Here is a 23553-nt window from a genome sequence, read left to right as displayed (position 1 = left end):
CCAGTCATGACACATATTCTTAAAGGGGCGTGGTCATTTCGTCTGAACATTCCCGACTGAAGATCTAGTTGTGCAACTACAAGCATACCTATGTGGGCGTTAGTACGGATGCTTGCGTACATACGTATGCGCCAAAATGTAATCCTGTGGCTTCGTACTCATACACTTAACACATGCTGCTTTAAAGAGCGAAACAAAAGCACACCCAGATTTCTAGGGAGTCACAAATGCGCATGGACACCCACTGAGGCCCAGAGGCACGAGAATAGTGACCCCAAAACACACAGGCATACGTACACAGGAAGGAACGCTAGCACACACGCAGACTCCTGCACGAACACGCACCCTAAATTGGACCTACGAGTACAGACACCTCCCCAAACATGCACACTGACATACATGCCCCCCCCCTCGCCCCCATTTAGTCAGGAGAGCCCCGATGATTTTTCAGTGAAAAATATTGCTGTTTTTCACGCTCTCCCGTCTAAAATAACCATAGCCCTAATGCATATTCCTATGGGGAAATGCATGTCTCCCGATTTCCTTGGGGAAATCTCCCTCCCAGGTGTGTCGCAAGTTGGCATCTATGCACTTAGCGCTTAGACGCTGACCAATGTGCAGCGTGCGCTGTACAGGACACGCGCATACAGTCAGTGGGTATTATTCCATTTCGGTCGCCTCTGGTTGCTACAGTCCCTGCATTTTTGCCTGCTAGTTAGTCGTGCAGGGAAGCTGCGCGTGGCGTTATCGCCTGAGCTGGAGTCAGCAGTGATCAACACACGCCGCCTACTGCCTAGCAACCCTGCAAACTCATAACTTGGTGAGAGGCAGAGCCTGTGCTCCTGACGGCACAGCATGGAAGAGCAGCCTCACCCCAGAGGACCTATGCTGGATCAGCTGCCGGAGGTATCCTTGACCAAACAGTCCCATCCTGCTTCTGTAGTGCCCCCTCTGGACCCACCTGTTCGCAGCCGCGATGGCTCCCCGGCACAACATGGCGGCCGGAGTCTTGCCGAGAGGAGTGATTCCTTGGAGGTGCTGGAGCGGCTCGTCAACACAGCCTCGCTTTCCACGCAGAGAGTGACTCACTTGAACATATTGGGTGAGTGTGCTGTCTGCCTCCTGTCCAAATTCAATTCTTCAATACTTTAGTTGGCTAGAAGTGTAGGGGGCCTCCTGCAGCCCTGCGTTTGTTTATTTTGCCAAGACAGTGGTGGCTGCTGAATTTTTGAACTGGAAGTGCGTATCATGCAAATGCTGCGAGGAAGAGCAGACCAAACAAGTGGGGCTCCGTGTCGCCTACCCCCCACACCAGAGAAAATATTTAAAACAATGGGTTTAAATGGAGCACAATGGGCTCGATTCTTAACTTGGTGCAGTGAACGTGTCAAAGAGCAGGATTCACTGCGCCAAATCAGGACGCAGGCTCCACCACTATTCTCAAGTGGGCCTTGGCGTCCTCGTAGTGCACAACAGCGCACCTTCCGCATTGTGGCTGCTTTTGGCTTAAGGGGCGCAATACCTGGTCCCCCACACTAGCGTGAGATTGGGGTTTAGATTCTATAAAAGACAAGGAGGCGAGTATTATCCATTACAATCTTTACTGAGATCCACAGCAGCAAAGAATAAAAACTTTGTAAAACGAAATTTTTTCCCAATAAACATAAAGTTATAACAATGCAATGGGAACATCCCAGTTCAACATGGTGGGCAGGTCATGCCCTGGAGGTAGCCAATAGTGAGCGAGCCAATCCCATATAGGTCCATTCCTTTAACAACTCCCCCTCTTTCTGAAGCTGATCCTTTTCACACGACCACCGAACAATTTCTCCACGTAGAACGAAGACCAAACTCCACTGGAGACGCCGGAGCTGAAACCTTCAGCAACTTGGAGCGGAAACTCTTGCTTCTTCCTGCGTCGAAGACATCAACCGAAAGCTGAAACAACCAACACCAGTAAGGGTGGGTGGGTGGGATAATACTCGCCTCCTTGTCTTTTATAGAATCTAAACCCCCATCTCACGCTAGTGTGGGGGATTAGGTATTCTATGGCAAGACAGGAGGCTCATATTATGCAAGTTCAAAGCCCTTGCATTACATTCACCGCTACATGAGCAATACGTTTCTGGTAAAATGTCTTAAAAGTTGACTCCCTTGACCAGTCAGCTGCTTTTAAAATCTGTTCCAAACTACCCCCCAGAAAGGCTGCTTTAGAGGCCATAGCGCCACGGACTGAGTGGGGACCAAAAGAGGAAGTGTCAACCCCCGCCTCTCGCATAACCCATTTGATCCATCTGGCCAAAGTAGAAGGGGAGACCGGTTTATGGGGTTTTCAGTAGGAAATCAGCAGCTGAGAGGTATTAGGAGGTCTAAAACGTTCAGTTTTGAGCTCAAAACATTTCAGACAATTGACCACACATAATTTACAATCATCAGGAAAAGCTGGATAGGATATCGAGGAAGTCATGCATTTAGTCCTTCGTGAGATAAAGAAAGTAACCCCCTGAGGGGTGAACATCTTATTATCCACATCCAAAGCTCTGATATCAGAGACCCTTTTAATAGACACTAGACATAGTAACATAGCAAGTTTGGCAAATAACTGCTGCAGGGACAGTTCTTCATTAAGAGGCCAGGACCTGAAGAGCTGCAGCACCATATTAACATCCCAAAGAACCGAATACTTCGGTTGTGGTGGAATTTTAATACGGATAGATTTGAGGGCCCTTCGCACCAAAAAATGCCTACGCACCGGTTCCCCATTAACCAAAAGGTGACCGGCTGAAATAGCTGAACGAAAACCATTAACAGTCCTGTAGGCTTTTCCTTCCTTATACAACTCCACTAAAAAAATAACCACCTCTACAGAAGGGGCAGAAACGGGATTGAGGTGCCTAACCACACACCAGCTAACCCATTTGTTCCATGCTGAGGAATACCCCGCCTTAGTAGAGGGAGCCCAGGAGTCCCTGATGACCGCCATAGAGTCTTGCGAAAGTCCTCTGAAGCACCAGGAAGAGCTGAAATCTTCCAAGCCATAAGGGCAAGGTGTCCCTGCAGGACCAACTCGTGAGGGAGACCCTCCGGATCCACCAGCAATAGGGGATCGGGAGGGAGAAGACGGGGAATATCTACTGCTAATTCCAGAAGGGCCGGGAACAAAACCTGAGAGGGCCAAAAGGGGGTAACTAGAACCAGAGCCGCCGCTTGTGTGCGAACTTGGACCAGAACCCGAGCTATCATGGCATGGCAAAGGGAGGAAAGGCATACCCCAACTGACCCGACCAATCCTGGAGGAAAGAGTCGGTGGCCAGAGCTAACGGATCTGGTCTCCAACTGTAAAACCTGGGAACTTGACAATTCAGTCTTGAGGCAAACAAGTCTATGGTCAGGGGACCCCAGAGGAACGCTAAGTGGGCGAAAAGAGATCTGTTCAACATCCAATCGCTCCTGTCCTGCAGGTGCCTGGAGTTCCAATCTGCAACTTCGTTGCTCACTCCCGGGAGGTATTCCGCTTTCAATATAATATCCCTGTCGAGGCAAAAATGCCAAAACTCTCTTGCCAAATCCGCCAAGACTTTGGACCTGGTACCCCCCAGGCGATTGATGTATCTCACCGCAAAGATGTTGTCCATGCGGAGGAGAACACAGCAATTCCCCTGATCCTTGAGGAGACCCCGAACCGCAAAGGACCCCGCTAACAACTCTAGGCAATTGATATGTAGTTGTTTCTCCGACTCTGACCATTTCCCACCTGTGGAAACATGACCTAATCTGGCTCCCCAACCCGATCTGCTCGTTTCTGCATCCAGTACGACATCCGGAGATGGGCCAAATATTGCCTTGCCATTCCATGCTTCCTTGTGCCTGAGCCACCACAGGAGCTCCAACCTGGCTTCTGGCGGCAATTCCACCATTTGGGAGTAAGAGAGACACTTGCTCAAATGCTTGGCTTTTAAGCGTTGCAGAACTCTGTAATGTAGGGGTGCAGGGAAGATAGCCTGAAAGGATGCTGACAGCATTCCCACAACTCTGGCCAACTGCCTGAGGGAAATCCTCCCTCTTCTGAGGAGCAGGCGAATTTCCTTCTTTATCTTGGAGAGTCTGTTGTCTGAGAGAAGAAGGATGCAAAGCTTTGAATCTATATTGAAGCCCAGAAATTGGATACATTGCGTAGGCTTCAATATGGATTTTTTTTACATTTATCACAAAACCTAGATCCTGTAAGAGGGTCACAGTGAATTTCATATGAGAACACAGAGTTTGATAATCCTGGGCTAGGTGCAACATGTCATCCAAATAAATTATGATCCGAATCCCCCTGGATCTGAGAAGAGCCATCACAGGCCGCATGAGCTTGGTGAAAGACCATGGGGCCGAGGACAGGCCAAACGGAAGGGATGCAAACTGCCACACCCGGCCCCCCCCATTGAATTTGAAGAAACTCCTGATGCGGGGGAAAGAAGGGAACTACTAGCTAAGTGTCTTTGAGGTCCAATTTGACCATCCAATCTGCAGGGTGTCTCTGAGCAAATTAATTCCCTCCATTTTGAAGTGGCGATACACCACAAAAGAGTTGAGGGCTTTCAGGTTTATTACTGGGCGAAACCCCTGGTCTGGTTTCGGAACTAGAAAAATGGTACTCAGAAACTGAGAGGCCTTGTAAGAGGCCGGGACTACCGCCCCCTTGGAGATGAGATCCCTCACCACCACATCTATGAGGGATTGTTTGACTTCGTCGAACACCAAAGGAAGGGGAAAGGACAACTGACAAGGTGGGGCATAGAATTCTATCTGATAACCCTGAACCATTTGTAACACCCAAGGATCCGAAGTGAGGGCCTCCCACTGTGGAAGAAACTTGGCTAGTCTGCCACCTAGACTTTTGAGGGAAAAAACTTTTAGCACCTGAGAAAGTACCTGATTGTCCTCTTGATCTTCCGGCTCCTCTGCCGGCACGTCCTCTCCCATTCGAGTTTTGTTGTGGGTAGAACTGGTTATGTGCTCCTCGAGCAGAGGAGGTGTGTTATGCGCCACGGGGCGCAAACTGGCGGGGACGGGAGGAGCCCTGGGAAAAGCGGCTGGAGGAGCGGGCTCTACCTCGTCCAGCCTTGTTAAAAACCTTTGGGGCAAAGACCTTCTTTATATTAACCTGCGCCTTGTCCAGCGCCGTAAATGTGTGAACATAAGCCGACAAGTCTTTCAGGAAAGAATCCCCAAATAAATTACCCTGAGCTGAAGGGCCACCTTCCCTCTCAGCCATGTCTGCCAGTTTGGAATCCAACCTCATTAATAATGATTTTCTCCTCTCCCTACATATAGAGGCATTAGCGTTGCCGAGCAGGCATACCGTACGTTGGATCCAACCCCTTAATGCGTCAACATCAACCGGGGTAATAGAGGCCGCCGCCTCTTCTGCCATTTCAAAAATCTGCGTGACTGGACCCAGGATGGCCAACAGTCTGTCTTGACAACTACGCCACGCTTTATCGACCCCCTTCTTGGGGTCCTTCCCTTTCTGGGATAGAAAAGCCGCCATAGACTGGTCTATTTCTGGCGCTAAAGCCACCTTGTCTGCAAGCACAGGTATGGGACACTCCGACCGCATCTTATTACGATCCTCTTTGGGAATAGGGCGCCTTATCAAGAACTTGAGGAAAGAGGAAACTTCCTCAGAGGGCTGCCACTCGGCTGACCTGGGGTGCTGAATCAGGGCAGGGTCAAAGAAAGGTACTCCGCTACCATCAAGCAGGGGCGCTTCCTGAGGGCCCACAGATGTTACTTTCTTTTTCCACCTCTTAGGGGGCGAATCTGAATCAACAGAACTTTCTGAGGATGACACCGCAATAGGGGACTCCGCCGGCGCGAAACGCGCGTGCGCTGGCCAGGGTGTGGCAGTGAAAGGCTGATGAGACTCTTCCCACCCTCTCTTTAAAGTTCTTTTAGGGGAAGATATGGGTGAAATGGCCAAGGGGGGACTGAATTGTCCCTGGGTATGTTTAGTTTTGGCCGTACACTTTTTAGAGGCCTGGGTTGCAACAGATGGGGCAGCATCTTGGGAGGGGTGGAAATCCGCAATGCGGGTGATTAATCTGTCAAAGGCTGATGCCAAGGTGTTATTTAAACCTGTTAAAGCTGTGTCCAAAGAGGACTGAATAGCTTGAGCCACTGAAGGTTGGGCATGACAGGATTGATCCCCCACATTGTCTCCAGACCTGTCACTTTTCTTGGCAGTACGTACTTGAGTGCTGGCATCAGCAGAGGAGGGGAGCACCCCCTTATCCATGACAGCACTTGGCAGTATTCCACTCGGAACAAATATATAAATATATATTATGTCAACAAACAGCAGGGCTAGCTGTCGAACTATGCAAGCCTAGCAGGCTGAACCCACAATTTCACAGGGTGTAACTTTCAGGGGAAGGGCCACCTAGGCATCACACAGGCAAAGCCTGCTGACTAGCAGCCAAAAGCACGCAAGCAGCGTGAGGGGAAAAATATATAAACACAACCCCCAAAATATAATTATAGAAATTTGTAATTACAGAATAAACAATTACACCAATAAATTTCACACACATAAACCACCAGGCGGATAACAGGCTTGAACCGCCAACCTCCAAACTAGAAGCGGCACACTTACAGCATGTGCCAGAGACCTTGTGAAAAACGCGCGCAGTCTGTCAGAAGATAAACTGCCTGACACCGGCTGCCGCGCGATGAACAAACAAAGCAGATGCCGCGTCCCTGTTCAGGGCCTGAGATAGAACGCTGAAAGCGTTAGTAACAATGTGTCCAGAAGGACCAAACCCAGCGTGTGCGAGGAAACTCGGCGCCTTCAGGCAGTGCGCAACACACCAGACGCGGAGCGGGCTCGAAATTGGAACGCCACGCTCGCGTGAGGAATTGAAATGAAATATCAATGTAAATGAAACACACGCTTACAAGCGAACGCTGTAATTAAAGCAAACAAAGATATCAAAGTAATAAATCAAGCAATTCCTACAGAAATGCCACAATGCAACAAGTACAAGCTAAGCAAACTAGAGGTGTGACTTAGCTGTGGGTCAGCAGCAAAGAAAGAAGGGGAGTTGTTAAAGGAATGGACCTATATGGGATTGGCTCGCTCACTATTGGCTACCTCCAGGGCATGACCTGCCCTCCATGTTGAACTGGGATGTTCCCATTGCATTGTTATAACTTTATGTTTATTGGGAAAACATTTCGTTTTACAAAGTTTTTATTCTTTGCTGCTGTGGATCTCAGTAAAGATTGTAATGCATAATATGAGCCTCCTGTCTTGCCATAGAATTGGAAATCTCTGCAGCATTTTTGTAAAATAACGACATATTTGTTATTTTACAAAAACGGGTGTATATGAACACTCCCATATACACGTGTTCATATACACCCTGCAATGCAACAAGGCTTCTTGTGGCACTCCCCCAGAATAACGGCACCAAAATGGTACTGTATATGTGCACGACTTTAGTGCACATATAAAACTGGAGGAGTGCCACAAGAATACCAGTCTAAAATGGCAGGTACCGAATGTGGCAGTTGCTAGATTGGTTTCCAACCCATCTTAACAACCGCCACATGTATTCCGAAAGTAGCGCATTCCTACCGAATTCTGAAGACTTTGCCACCTTCAGAATAGGTCTTAAGTACCAAAAAGGTCATTAACGCTTTCAACAACCTTTTCGGTACTTAACACCAGTTGAGAATCGGGCCCTTTGTGTGTAAAAAAATGTGTGAAAAGCCACACAGTTTGCAAACGGTTTTGCATGCTGAACACTGAAAAAGCCAATAGGTACAAGTCACCAACAGTGCACAGGACCATTTTCCAACCCATTTTCATCATGCCTTTACCAGTATATAAAACATTTTCAAGCTGGCTGTACCCATACATGTACATTCAGACTGCACCAATATAGACCAGCATTACCATATAAGGATGCGCAGTCAGTAAAATATGCCATGCCACAGAAGGAAAGTATATTCAGTCTGGCTATAGCAGCGTAGGCCATTGTAACAAGCAATAACAGTTACATTTGCTTTTACCATTGATGCAAAGTATTAAAATGTCATGACACACAAAGAATATATAACCAGACTGGAGCCATCAATGTGAGTCAGTTTAGCCACATAGTAGCACTCATCATGTTTGCTTTACTCTTGAGACCAAGTAAAAAGTAACAAAACACTGCCTTGCTCGTATGTTTATGTGTGCAACTGCTTTCATTAACAGCAGCACCCGGATCCCTTTCGGTTTAGGCACTTGACAAATGTAAAAAATAAAAAAGATATTTAAACCATTGACCAGGCTAGCCACGTAATATCTTGTATCATGTTTGCTTTACCCTTTATGACAATTAAAAAAGGTCATGTCACATTAAGAAAGAATTTGCAGACCCTTGTGCTGTGCATCAAGGGTAAAGCAAAAAAGAATTCCATGCTCAGAGCAGCCCTGCCCCTAAATATGGGGGCCACGCTGAGCTCGGCCACTAAATTTAAGGTTGGGGCTGACACCCATACATACAACACTTTCACCCGTGCATTCACACATCATTCAAACAACTGCTTGCCCGCATTCATTCATAAAAACAAACAAATATACAAGTGTACATATGTGCGTACATAAATACACATCACATAAAACACACCTTCCCTGCTCTCATGCTCCACATGAACCGCGCTGCCATGGAGGACGATGGCCTTACTCTCCAAAACGTGAACACGCGAACGGACAGGAGAGCAGCCCTCTCCTGTCAGTCAGCATGTCTATGCTGTTAGAGCGATTATGAGCAGGGAGTCAGCCAGGTTTCTGACGCCCCACTGGCCTCTCATTATTTTGCACTACATTTATTGCAGAGCTAAAAGGTTTATGCAAACAAACAAACAAAAAATGTTTAGCAGGGAACATGCCCGTGTTCAGAAGCAGGCAGCCCAGGCCCCAGTGCAAATAAAGCACACAGGTGGACTGTGCTGCCCGCATCACAGGCAAGGGTGTGGCATCCACCCACCCCTAGTGGGGTGCCATCCCGCCCACAGTGGCTGGTCGCCACTGGACCTAACACTGCCATCAGTCCTACCCAGCTAAGTCAATGATGAGAGATCATGGGAACTCCAGATCAAAACATCTGGAGGGTTGCAGGTTGCCTAAACACATCTTGCATGTTGGGGCTAAGCTGTTGGGTAACGCTCCGATGATTTACCAGTAATCCTCATTAATCCTAGTCCTACTCTACTTCATTGTCTCAGTATTTACTTTTGAGGTAGCACCCTCCATTACAGGAACCCATGTGTAATTATAGATCTCTGTAAGGGTGTACAAGTAGGAGACCGACACACAGGTGGCATGCGTTTGACTACAGACTTTTATTAATAAGAAAATGGAAGAGAAAACCCTGTCTGAGCCTAATTCTAAGAGGGGTTTCCCTGCCTCAACTAAATACTAAGGAATGTGCTAGAATGTCGGTCCAAAGCCAAGAGTCCACCGTCCTGTTTACAAAAACCTATTTCCACCCTGTACACTACAAAACTAAGAAAAAGGGGTGATCTTCTTGGTCTAGAAGAATGTCTTCCTTTTTCTGGACGATGGCTGAATGTTCATCTCGGGGTGATGTAAACGAACTGTTCTTCTAAAAGTATGTAAATCAAAAAGGTTTCTTGGACTGAGGTTTCACTAAAGCACATAGAACACATCTTCACGTCTCTTCACAATATTCGGGGGTGGCCTCCTCCCCCTGACCTTTCTTAAGCTTTTGCAATGGCAAGAGAGTGACTCCCTTCTCTTGGCTTTTTCCATAATGTTCACAAACACCGGGGGCGGGTGGCGGGTATGTCTTTCTTCCCCTGGCTTTTCTTCCAACTCCCTCCACAGCATACACCAAGCTCACAGTCCACCTGGCTCACTATCCTGCTAGGTACTGTGACTGTGAGGATGATCTTGGAGGCCGTTCGTTATCATGTGTGGGTCCCAGACCCTTCTTGGCTCTTCTCGCTTCTTAGGATTTATACCCGGTTCACTATCCTGCCAAGTATTTCATTTGTAGGGTCCCAGACCCTCTTGCCGCTGGTTTCTTTTTCTCTCTTGTAGACTAGGCAGCCCGGGTTTCTCAGACTGCCAGGGACTGCCTGTCTCTGTTGGGGCCCAGACCCATTTGTAGGTATTTCTTTCTCTTGGGTCCCAGACCACTGCATATGGACTTTCTTCTTTATCCCGTAGTTTAAGTAGCCCTGTCTTCTCAGTCTGCTAGGGACTGGCATGGAGAAGATGACTTTGGATGTCACTTCTTACCAGGTGCGGGTCTCAGACCCATGTCTCATTGTGGTAAGGTCCTTTGGGGTTCCCAGCAAGCCTCCTGGTTTCCCAACCCTTCTCTGGTAGCTCACCGGTCATTGCTTGTTGCTTCTGGGTCTCTCAACCCCGCTCCGGTCCCTCCTTCTCTACCTCGGCTCTGCGGCAGTTCCGCAGCAGCTTCCTGCTTTCCGGCGATGTGCTCTGTGTGGATGACATGTTCCAGCTCCTTCTTCCAGCTGATTTCCCGAGCTCTGGCTTCCTTCTTCTAACTGATGGTATTAGCTCTGTCAGGGATGCCTCTGCCGGCAGGCAAGTGTACCGTCCGATGCAGTTTTGGCGGCCCTGTCCCTCCAGCGGCTCGCAAAGCTTCAGGTTCCTCGAGAGAGGATCTCTCTCTGTTTGAATCGCTCTCTTCTATCTCAGGTGCATTCTGACGAATAAAAAGTCTGTGTAGACTAGACCGCTCATGATGGTTTCTGAAGGTGATCTTCATTCTTCTGCAATTCTTCCTCGTCCCATTACTGTTCCTGCGTACTACCAGTAGGTCAGTTGGACTCTCCCTTGTCTCAGTACATAGGGGATAAAATTCCCTTGTGGAGCCTGCACTCTTCCCAGTCCTTTCTACATTACTGATACGTCAAAGGTATATGGGTATACTAGGGTAGGTGTTACAGGTAGGGGGTAGGAAGGTATGCTATGGTTAGGTGGGCTATAGGATACCATGTTCTTCCCAGGTGATCAATAATCCCATAGGGGATTTCCCTACCCATGAGATCCACCCGCTGAGTACCACCCGCAGGGGGACTATCGGGTAGCGGCATCACCTCCCTGGCCTCATGGGAAGGGGCTCCCCCTAGGGGAATGATTGATTGTTTATTTATTATGCGCTTATACACAAGTCTTTCAAAGCGCAACAATGCATGGGAGGGGAAGACATAAGGAAGACAAGACAAATGACCCTTCTAGGCGTGGTACAGTCAGTGACAACTTCCGGGGATTCTTTACATCTCACTCTCCACATTTCCTCTGGTGACATAAATCACCACAATCCCACAATTCCCTATTTACATAACTGAGAAGATCATAAGTCCCTCCTTCCATAGAAAGGAAGGTAAGTCAAAGTGTAAGTACTATGTAGAGGAAGAATAGGACTAGAGGTATGGAAGATTACCCATATATAATCAGAGCATTACTTTCATGCTCCTCTTCCGTGTTCTGGTCCTTTGAGGTATCTCAGGTCCTGCTGGGTGTGGGCGGGACTTAATGCACCTTAACTCAGACAAGAATTACATGCTCTGAGAATACCACGGTGGTGAGCTGGCACATATAAAAAATCTAATAATAACAATGTCTCAAAGCTTCAGATGGACATAGCCTATGAATAATCCACAAAGGCCGCAGGTAATTCTGCACCACGACGCTGTTTAATTGTCTCCAGACTTGGACAACCCACTTCCTGCTTTGGGTGCCAGTTTGTAGAAAAGTCTCAGGAAACCCGTGCTAAATGTTTGTTTGTTTGTTTATTTATTTACATTGCGCACCTAACCTGGGGTATCCGGGCGCAATTCTTATAGAAGGAGTAGCATAGGTACAGAGAAGAAAGGTACAATGGATAGTGAACATTACAAAATGATGATAATCAAATACACAATGCTCTATATTTACAAAGATAAATTCAAGATAATTACATGTAAGGAATGTTATGGACAATCAAACACCCTGAGAGAAGCGCCATGATTTAGTTTTTTTCCTGAAACTGTGGCGGGATGGTTCTAGTCTTAAAGTTGACGGCAAAGAGTTCCAGAGTATGGCTGCTTGTACAGGAAAGCTGCCACCCCCTGCTTTCTTAAGCTTATAATGGGAACCTTGAGGCAATGTGCGTGTAGGGATCTAGTAGGTCGTTCTGATGTGTTTTTGTAAAATTTGTCAGTTAAGTATTTAGGCGCTGAGTTTGTGAGGCATTTGCAAGTAAGGGATAAAGATTTGAAGTTAATTCTGCCCTTCGCTGATAGCCATTTAGTGTTACGTCTGAGAGCTGAGATATGTTGTGTTCTGGGAAAGTTTTGCGCTGTTCTTAATGCATCATTTTGCAATATTTGTAGATTATGTATATTCTGTTTGCTCAAACCTAAGTATAGGGCGTTACAGTAGTCTATTTCAGACAAGATTAAGGCCCTGGCCAGAGTGGTACAACTTGAGGTCAACCGGAAAGGTTTAAACACATTGATAAGTTTACACGTGTATACAGTAGCAGAGGCTGTGACATTGACTTGTCTTTTTTAATTTAATGTAGAGGTTTTTACCTCCTTAGAAACTGTAATGTTGTTTCCATCAATATCAAACAATTTAAAATGGCTCCTTAGTTTATTTAGCCTTGTTGTAGAGCCAATACGAAGGAGCTCTGTCTTATCATCATTAAGACAGAGGCCATGAGTGGTCATCCAAGCTTGGATAATAAGGTAAATCTTGTTAAGCAAGATAGAGTCGGTGTTGTGATTACCAGTGATAGTAATGAGAATCTGGGTGTCGACAGCATAGTTAGTGGAGGAGACACCCAGATTGTCAAGATCGTCAAAAAGAGGCTTACTGAATATGTTGTACATCGTAGGAGATACGCACAATCCCTGCGGAACTCCACATGTGATAGGTGTGGGCTCGGCTGAATCAGTTGATGAGAAAAGCCTGGTGGTTATATTAATCAAGAAAGAGTTAATCCAGGCCGTGGCTTTGGCAGAAAAGTGGGCTGCTAATTTTAAGTGATTACATAAGACTTTGTGATCCACTGAGTCAAATGCGGCTGAAAGATCCAAAAGAAGGGGGGAGGACAAGTTTGCCATTGTCTGTAATGTCATCCATTTGGTTTTTCAGATTGATTAGAGTTGATTCTGTTCTATGTTTGGGTCTGAAACCAGGTTGACGCAAACCCAAAAGATTGTTAGATTCAAGGTAAGTTTGTATTTGTAGATAGGCTTCCCTATCTAGTATTTTCAGGAGAAATGGAACTGTTGTTATTGGTCTGTAGTTAGTCGGGATGTTGAGGTCAATGTTAGGCTTTTTGAAGAGTGGGTGGACCCAGGTGTCTTTTAAATTGGTCGGGACAGTACATGTATCGAATGAAGAGTTTATTAATGTTATGATGAATGGCGCTAGTTCCATAACTGCTTCTTTGAGTATCGGTGCTGGGCATGGATCTCCCTGGCATCTAGAAGGTTTGAGGGATGATATTATGGTCACAACTTCGTGAACAGAGACTTGTCTAAATTGGAAGCATTTACCCGGTTTTGGCTGGGCCTCTGCAAGAGGGGGTCCAGAGAGAGGTTGAGCTTTTTAGTTTTGATTTTCTTTTGAAGGAGGTCATTTTATTGGATAGGGCATCTTGAATGTTTGTACACCATGATTTGTCCTTGGTACAGGCTTCAGTTGGAGGAGTGTGTGCGTGAAGGTTGATTGTCCACTTTCAGTCTATAATGTATCACTAACATATTTGGGTTCTAACCAAGTCGTTGCCCTGAAAATGTCCTTGCGGGTAACCCCCTGAGCATCCGCCCATGTAGTAACCATTCTGCCTGTGGGCCCCTTCTGAATCCTAGCAGCTTGTAGAAATCCTACCACGCCGTACGCCAGACATATGGTGGATCAATCTATCGGCTGATGGAGCACAATGCTTTTCTACCAGCCATAGCAGCTGCTAAAGCGACGAGGAGGTTATTTGAACCCGCGGAAAGAGCTGTCCTATCCATATATGATGGAACTCCTCTCCTCAGATCCAGGTGATAGCCGTTTCCCCCGTAGGGTAGGTAGGATTAAGATCGAAAGCATGTAGAATGAAGCCCAGTGGTTGGTCGAATTTGGAAAAGAGCTCTCACAACATAGAGGCTTAAGACTGAGGGTGAGCTTTGAGGAAGGGAGGCCTTGAGAGCAGGGCACTGTGATGAATCCGATGGAGTCATCACTGATTTCCCGGCAGTGACCTCCTCCCATGTGGCCAGGGGACGGCAGTCGCTATCTGAACCTGTCCCTGGGGTAGATACATGAGGGAGGATCATAATGGAGGGAGAGCTGTTGGGGGGAGGTGGTGACTCCATCAGACGAGATGCAGTATTCTTCCCTTCTTCCTGAAGAAGACCTTAAATAAGTTCTTGATGGCTTATTGTCATCCCACAAATTCACCTTATTGTAGAAATCAGAAACCCCTTTCTGTCTGTCACTCTAGACAGAATTCAATTTATACCTCACACATTCACAACACACATATAACATCTCCTGTTTCTGATGTTTCCTCTACATAAAACTTGTGAGCAACATAATTTTAGAAATTCAGTGACATCTATGTACTTAAGCTCCCATAAAGCCTCAAGTACTGAGACGAAGAAATAGAGTTGATGCGGATTGAGAGAGACCCAAATCCCAATGAGCAGACTAGTTGTTTGGTTGAATCACACGACGCAGGACATTTAAAAATGGCATAGACACTCAACGCTTCTGTAGTAGTACGGGACAGAACAGTGCTGGAGGAAGCAGATGGAGAAAATGGGCACATCCATGCAGCGGCTTGCGAATGTGAGTCACACATACCAGTATGGCGTCAAGCAAGGAGAGACGCAGTGGGCACATCTGGAGGACCGTCTGAACACTGGGACCACAGCAGAGATCCTGGACATACAGTTGTGTCAGGAAGCAGTATTCTCCGTCCAAGCCACAGAGGGAAGCCGGTGGGTGAACACGCAGCTGCAGGAAATGCTGGAAAAATGTCTGCATCATCTAAGAAGCTGTCCCAGATTGGAAGCTTCACAGCAGAAGCACGCCATAAGTAAGAGACGCTGCAAATTACCGGCAAATCTGCCCAGAGACATTGGGTACCGCAGGTGCACCGACACGCATGCAATCAAGTGAATTCATTATGTGAGACTGCTATTATGGACAATGGTCAAAGACAGTTTAAATGCAGAAAGAATCCAATGTTAATGTATTGCCCAAAAGAAAGAATATTTGAATACCGACGAGATAAAGTGCCGCAACAAAACCTGAACAAATACCTATGCTTGAGATGACAATGTGGGGGAAAGCTGGAGCAAGTGTTACCCTAAGCAGGCATATTGAATCCCATAAGAAGGCCAGTCTGATTTGCTCCTAAACTGTATATTTGTCAATTGTGTACATCCATAGATACTAAGATATATTTAACCGTGCTCTTTTGCGTAATTTAGCCTACATATTGTATTATTTCCTGTGTACTGTGATTTTTCATTTATTGCCTGTATATTTTGTAACAATTGTAAGCTTCACATATCCTTCGGCGCCCTGCTACTCTCGGGTCTGGTGCGCCTTATAAATGTAATAAACAAACAAACAAGTCCTGATAAAAGGAATACCAACAAAGTTGGTGCAAATGTGGCATAGTGAAAATGACAGTGAAACCAGTAAGATGTCCTGGAAAAAGGAATACACCAGGCAGTTTACATTTGGGCAAATATACTTGGCAGGGGAGTATACCAGAAGGATCAGCAAAACCCCAGAGAAGGGTTCCTGGCAGGGGAGTATACCAGACAATTCACCAACGTTGTATAAAGTATCTAACATTTTGGCAAGCAAGGGGATCTAGGAAGTCCATAAAAGAAGTCCTGGCAACCAAATATAGCAGGCATTTTGAAACTTTGAGACCTTCAAGACTGTGGGAAGATACATGGCAGGGAAATTTACATGGGGATCTGAAGAGCCCATACGAGGATTCCGGGCAGGGCACAATACGAGGTAATCCACCAAAGCTGTACAGAAAAGGATAACACTGTGGGAAGATACGTGGCAGGGGAGTATACCAGGGGATCTGAAGATCTCATAAAAGGATTCCTGGCAGTGAAGTATACCAGGAGTTCCACCAAAGGTGTAGAGGAAATGTTAATCGTGTTAAAAATACCTGGCTGGGAAGTATACCAGGGAATCTGAGAAGCACATGAAAGAAGTCATTGTAGGTGGATACACCGGGCACCTGGAGTTGTACAAAGACATGTAATACTTTGACAATATACCTGGCAGGGAAGTATACCAGGAGATCTGACGAGTCCCAAGAGGATTCCTGGCAAAGAATTACACCAGGCAATCCGCTAAAGTTCAAGAGAAGTTAAAGAAAGCTTATTGTAGAATATATGATATAAATAAGAACTTTGTGAATCCAGTAACTTTGTGAAACCAGTAACTTTGTGACTTCAGTACAAAGAATCAATGACGTGTTGGACGTCATGGAATATATTGTCTGAGCAAGAACATTCTGAATCCAATATAAAGAACAGGTTTGTGATACCAAGAAAATGTTGTTCAAGGAAACTCTTCTGCCATCCTACCTAAATATTCAGGGGAAGGGAACCACCCTCTGGATCCAAGAGTTTCTCCTTGGAAAACACGTTTTGTTGGATTTATCTTTATATTTTGACTATGAGCACTTTTCGCTAAACATAAATCGGAGACATTTCCTTGCACCCGTAGTTGTTTGTTTGTAGTGTGAGGGTCAGATTACAATGTTTTGGACACAAGGACAGTTTCTAAGTTGCTAACGACTTGACACAGACAGAACTTAAGTTTTAGTTTCCTAAGCAGGGAAACTCTTTTTAGGATAGGGCTATAAAGGCGTTTATCCAGCCCATTTGTGTTTAATAAAAATGTCTGATAATGAGAATATTGCACCTTTGAGACCACTTTTCTTTTCTGACCCCTCACAGCACCTTATTCACTCCGTCTGCCACCAGGAACACAGTTTGCAAAATTAGTAGATTAATATTAATGGATTTGATTGCAGAAAGGGTGTGTCATGTTGCACAGTCGCAGACCCGGCCTTTCCTCCTGATCTCTATGGCGACGCTGGCAACGCCTCCAATTCCAACATGGAGGATGACGTCATATCGGAATGCTTTGATATGCAGCGACGTCATCTGTTTTGAATACCAGAACCTCTCTGAAGCCTATTTCTATGTAGGAGTTCAGGTGAGCTGCGTGTCGCAATCTTCCCTGCATTGCAGGATTCTGTGTTCTCTTTCTTCTTGCTTTGCTGTTTTATTCCTGTTGCCGACCTTCCCTGATTATTCCTGCCTTCTATCCTGACTCCTCCTCCTTCTCCAGTGACCATCTATGCCAGCTTGTTTCCAGCTTCCAGTGTGCTCTCTTACCTTCTGTTGCTCGTACCATGCCCCGAATAGCTGGATTAGCCTGATGATACACCCGTCCATTCTTCTGGCAGGTTTTTACCCTAAAGAGGGTTTTTCCCGCAGTTTTGGCTCTGTGTCCTCTGGGCAGGGCCAAAAACCAGTTCCTACTCCTGGTTTGTGGTGGCTGCTGGATACCATAATCGACCTAAGACACCACCACCAACTGGTGAGGTAAGACGTGATTTTGAGAGATTGCAATGCTTTGAAAATCAAGATAAAATGGACCAGCTCCATGAGTTGGTAAATACTATACAGGGGTTGACTGCATAAATGCAACAATTGAAGGCTGAAAATGCTTATCTCCGGCAAGCCCTGATTATCCAAGATCCTATCCCAGGCCTTACCCTAGCCACTCAGCCTGCTATAGAGAAGTTCCATGGCGATCCCAAGAAGCTAAAAGAGTTTCTGGATGCATGTTTAGTCACATTTTCCTTTCAGCACGCGCCTTTCCCAAGGACCGGTCTAAGGTGGGGTTGGGTTTGTGATTACACATTTGACCGCAAGTGCTCTTGCTTGGGGTATGACTTTGGTTGTTGCGGAAGACCCTATCCTGAACAATTATGCAGGATTCATTACATCCTTTAAAGGTATGTTTGATTGCCCAGAGCTTACTTAAATCAGCCAAGATATGCTCCTACATTTTGTTCAAGGGTCTTTGGACACATTGACCTACACAACTAAGTTCAGACAAATCACTCAAACTACTGGATGGCCTGAAGAGTCATGCTTCACCTTTTTTTCGCTGAGGGGCAAACGAAGAACTAAAAGACAAGATCGCTTGTGTACCTCGTCCAGGAAATGCCAGCACCGTCCTTAGGAGGGATGACAGTTCGGGAGAAGGTGCAATATTCCTTGTACACCACTGGAATAACTCCAAAGTCAGAGACCACTTTGCTAGTCCTGAAAGTCGTGATAAATAGCCCAATGATTGGATACATTGGAACAACTGCCCTTGTTGACTCTGGGACAGCTGGTATATTCATGGACATCTCATGGGTTAGAAACAAGAGCATACCTACTAAACAGAAAGAAATGGCTTTGCCAGTTTAGGGGGTTGACAGACGTCCATTGGAAGGAGGTTATATTGTGGCGTACACAGTTCCTTTGTCCTTAAGGATTCATCATCATCAAGAAATGAAATCCTTTGGTCTCATCCAAATGAATAGTTATCCAGTTATTTTGGACATGCCTTGGATGGAAGAGCATAACCCTTATATAAACTGGAAGGCTCACAGCCTTTTTTTGGGCTTGGAATATTGTTTCTGCATGTCTTTCAGCCAACATGTCTGCCACCCAGTTTTCTGTACCTCCTAAGGAATGTCCTTCTTCTCCCTCAGTGAATTGTTTGTTACCAAGTGAATATCAAGAATTCTAAACAGTTTTTAAAAACAAGGTGAAAATGTTACCACTGCATAGGCCGGAGGACTTTGCCACAGAATTGTTACCAGATTCTGAGGTGCCTTCCAATCAACTGTTTTTCTATCCCCTGTTAAAAAAGAGCTGCTTTGGCCTTATCTGCAGGAACATCTAGCCAATAGTCTAATCATTGAATCGAAATCATTGACTGGAGCTTCTTTCTTCTTTGTATTTAAAAGGGACACTACAGAGCGTAGGCCTTGTGTAGACTACAGGGGATCGAACTGTATCACCAGAAAAGACAAATATCCACTCCGTCTGAGTCCTGACATCCAGGAGGCAGTAAGAAAAGGTTTTCACCATACTTGACCTAAGAGGGGCTTATCATCTTTTATGAGTAAAAGAAGGCGACGAGTAGTAGGTAGTAACCCCTTTTGGTCATTTCTAATGTTGTGTAATGTTCTTTGGGTTGATGAACGCTCTAGCGATATTTCATCGATTTTGTCAACCATCTCTCCTCGGATTTGCTGCTTCATACTGTAGTAGGCTATCTGGATGACATTTTGATATTTCCACAAAGAAAGGAGGACCGTCATGCCCATGTCTATTAAATCCTTCTGAGGTTGCAAGTTAACCAATTGAAAGCTAACCGAACAAATATATTTTTGGGGTTTCTGAAGTGACCTAGTTGGGTAATGACCTTTCTGACAATGGCATCTCCATGGATCCCAGAAAGGTTAAGGCAGTGTTGGAATGAGAGGCACCCCGATCTGTCAAAGACATTCAATGATTTTTGGGACTGGCAAACTTCTATCGCAAATTCATACCTTCTTTTTCTCAAATTGTCTTACCCATAACATCTCTTCTCAAGAAAAATGTCATTTTTCATTGATCTAAAGAGGCAGATGAGGTCTTTCAAAAGCTCAAGAAAAGATTCACCTCTGCTCATATCCTTTGTCAACCTAATGCAGATAAAGGCTTTATATTGGAGACTAGTGCCTCAGACTATGCGATGGGAGCTGTACTGAAGCAGGTTTAAAGTGATGACTATGCACACCCAGTGGCTTTTCATTCAAAGACCTTATCTTCAGCTGAATAGAATTATTTGGTCTTGGAGAAGGAACTTTTAGCCATCGCACTTGCACCTTTTGATGCAAGCTTGTCTCCCTAAACTGGTCCGCATAGATCTGAATCTTCAATGCTTGCAGGAATTTGAATGTCAAAATAGCCAAAATAGCCGACAGGCTAGACGGGCTCATTTCTTTCATCATTATGATTTATTGTTTACACATATATATGGAGCCCAAAACATTGTTGCTGATACTCTATCTTGTTATGGCCCAGTACTGACCCTGATAAAGAACAGACCAAGCTGTTTCATCAGAAAGTCTTTATCACAATGATTGACACCTTCCTTCAATTAATAAAGAATACTTTACAACAGGATCCTGAGTGCTCTAAAGCCATAACTCTCATGCTAAAATCGTTCTCATGACTAATTGTTCATGGACATCAATTGTATCTTCAACAGGAAGCCTTATAGGTCTGTCATGATTCTCGCATAGCAGGACATTGAGGAGTATGTATTACATACTAACAAAAAAGCTAGTTAAACCATACTTCTGGTGGTCGGCACTTGAGAAGGATGTTGAGCGTTATGTTTTATCATGCCCCGTATGTGCCCAGTCTAAGTACCATCAAGGGAAACCAGTAGTCAAACTTACCCTACCTGATCTTCTGTCTCCTTGGCATACTGTCTCCACTGATTTTATTGTGGATCTGCCCCCCTCTAATGGATGTACCGTGATTATGATCACGATTGAAATTTTTTCAAAACTATCTCATTTTACACCACTCAAAAAACTACCCACTGCCAATGAAATGAGCAGTGGCTTTGTCTCTGATATTTTTCGCCAACATAAAATAACAAAAACATTTTTTACAATCGAAGTACTCAATATACCTCCAGGTTTTGGTCTACCTTTTGCAAGGCTGTGGGAATAAGTCATTCCCTATCCTCGGTAAATCATCCTGAGACTAACGGTTTGGCAGAAAGGACTAATCAAACCACTGATCAATTCCTCCGGTGTTGCTTCCTCTACTTGCGACAATTGCGCTCCTCTGCTTTCCGTAGCAGAGTTTTCTTATAACAACTCCTACCACACATCATTGGGTATGAGCCCATTTGTTTTGTACCTATGGATTCCATCCTGCTGGATACCTCTGCCTAATAAGCATAGCACAAATGTACCGTAGGTCGAACAAACAAATCACTCCTTACAGCAAGTTCTCAAGACTGCCTTGGACAACTTACAGTAAGCTTAGAAATCGGTTAAACGATATGCTGATTGTAAATGTTCTGATGCTCGTGACTTCAAGTTTAGCAATCGAGTATGGTTGTCTACTCGTAATCTTCCAACTCGACTGAGGTCTTCTAAATTCTCGCCTAGGTATTATGGCCCCTTCAAGATCATCAAAACTGTTAAACCAGTGGCATTTAAATTATACTTCCCCACAAGCTGAGAGTAGATAAATCCGGCATTCCAAGCATTCTTAATGTAAACCTTAAATTGATGCTCCTGACTTTCGAACATCCTCCACCTGTACTTCAAGACTCTTCTATTGTGTATGAAATAGATTGAATTTGTGATTCTCTTTTTCATCAAGGAAGACTTCAATATCACATCAATTGAAAGGGTTATCCCGCAAGTGATAGATCATGACAACCAGCACAGAATGTACAATCCACTCTCATTGGAAGCCGGGTGGAACACAGCTTGGACAGGGGCATGATATCATGTTGCAGGGTGTCTCAGTAGATCATTTAGTAGTAAAGGGAGATCTCAGGCCTCCCCTCCCACGTGTGTGGATTGGTCGCACTTTGAAGAAGCTTTTTAGCAGAGGGCCTCCGTGTATGTGTCCTTCAGCTATGCTCTCTCAAGGATCCTGAAAAACCTTACTTATTCACAGCCCATTGAGCTCCAAGATTTCCAACCATGAAACCCCACGATAATCCATCCTGGAGAAACTACCAGAATCCCCATCAGGGTGCCAGAATGATGTTTCTTGTGCAGCATGAAACTAAGTTATGCCAGTTCTAGTTAAATACCTTTGGTATGGACAATGCTCATTGGACAGACAGGCCTCTTTTTTTGTCAAGATCACGTCTTACCTTCTTGTGTTGAACATGGGGTTGGGTCCCCTTGGCAGCCACAGAGGGTGAAAACAGCAGAATGTGGGGAACACCCCTTACAGGGGAAAAAACCTGCCAGTCGATGTTGCCCTGCAATCCAGATGGCGAGGAACAAGGCTGGACTAACTGGAGCAGCAGGCAGGAGGCACCGGTAAGTAAGGAAATGAGTCTCCAAACAGATGCACCACAAAGTAGTAAGAACGAGTGGCAGGAGTGAGGAAAAAGCAAAACAGAAGGCAGGAACAAGGAGGAACGAGGACCAAGGATGGGAACAAGAAAAGGACAGCATATAGGTAATAGGGAAGCTATTGCAATGCGTGAACTACCGGGACTGCTGTTCAGATATAGTTCTGTGGCCTCTTCCCGGTTCCTGGGAAGGATGATGTCATCACTCCGCATAGTGTGAAGACACAACGCGGAACTCCGCGACGGAAAGGAAAGCGCCACCAGCATCTCCATAGAGACCAGGCAGCAAGCTCTGGGATTCAGCGGTGCACCATGACATCATGCCCCTGTCCAGACCGTTGTCCACTAGGTTTCCATGGAAATGATTGATTAAATCGTCGTAGGAGCTGAGTGGCATGAACGTTTACCGCAGATTCCCATGTCCTTTCACTCAAGGAGTAGAGCTTCCAGTTGACCAGATATTGCAGGCAACCACAACAAAAACGTGAATCACAAATGACATCTATCTCGTACTCCAAGGATGTATCACAGAGGACAGTGTGAGGGGTCAGTAATGCGAGGCGGACAATTGCTTGTATATTTCTCAGAATTAAACATTTTATTAAAATAAAAAGATGCAAATACATCCTCTGTAAACCTACTCTATAAGGGAGTTCCCTACCTAGTCTAAGAAATAAGGGATTTGCACCTAACAGAAATAAAATGGCCCTCACACTAAACAACAAAACATATAAAGTAAATGAACAACAACATAGATGAATTAATAATAAACAACCAGTGATTTGGATCACCTTCACCTTTCCTAGGTAAATCCCTTCCCCAGAATTGATCAAAGTCAATTTCCCCAAATGTTCAACCGAAGAATCTAGCCTTGAACCAGTTCTTGTAAATTCCAAATGAAACAAAAGTTCACAAAGCAAAAATCCACTGGTAACAGTTCTTCAGCTTCCATTTGAAAATACCCCTTTTCACTTTTAGCCAAGGAAATGGCACCAATGGTAATCCTGGATGTCTTAAATAGTACCAATGGTAATCCTGGATGTCTTCCTTCAAGAATTCCTTTGGTACAGTCCAGGAAATAGATTAGCCACTTTTTCTACAATTCTACAAATGTTCATAACCTCTGCAGTACAGCTGGTATAATTGTCAGGGTGCTTCTTCTTGGGTTATTGTTCACCTCTTAACAACTACACTCCTACTACTGTTACTATGGGAACCGACTCCTTGGTTCCACAGTGTAGTACTACTTCAACCAACTTCAATGTGACATCTAGTGACAGTCTTATACACAACCACATTTCTGGTACTTCTGCTTC

The 23553-nt window shown here is 45.3% G+C and overlaps 1 protein-coding gene across 1 annotated transcript in view; it reads left to right on the top strand.

Moving 5' to 3' along the window:
* The first annotated feature begins 689 nt into the window (after positions 1 to 689).
* The window catches only part of LOC138567789 (uncharacterized abhydrolase domain-containing protein DDB_G0269086-like), a 110999-nt gene continuing 88135 nt past the window's right edge, over positions 690 to 23553 (top strand). Inside the window, exon 1 of the mRNA XM_069646281.1 lies at positions 690 to 1102. Within this exon, the coding sequence (XP_069502382.1) occupies positions 856 to 1102 (247 nt within the window). The 5' untranslated portion in view covers positions 690 to 855. The remainder of the gene's footprint in view (positions 1103 to 23553) is intronic.

This window comes from Ambystoma mexicanum, chromosome 1p (assembly GCF_040938575.1).
Source record: "Ambystoma mexicanum isolate Mex_15411 chromosome 1p, UKY_AmexF1_1, whole genome shotgun sequence".
NCBI lineage: Eukaryota > Metazoa > Chordata > Amphibia > Caudata > Ambystomatidae > Ambystoma > Ambystoma mexicanum.
This window is presented reverse-complemented; position numbering and strand designations above follow the sequence as displayed.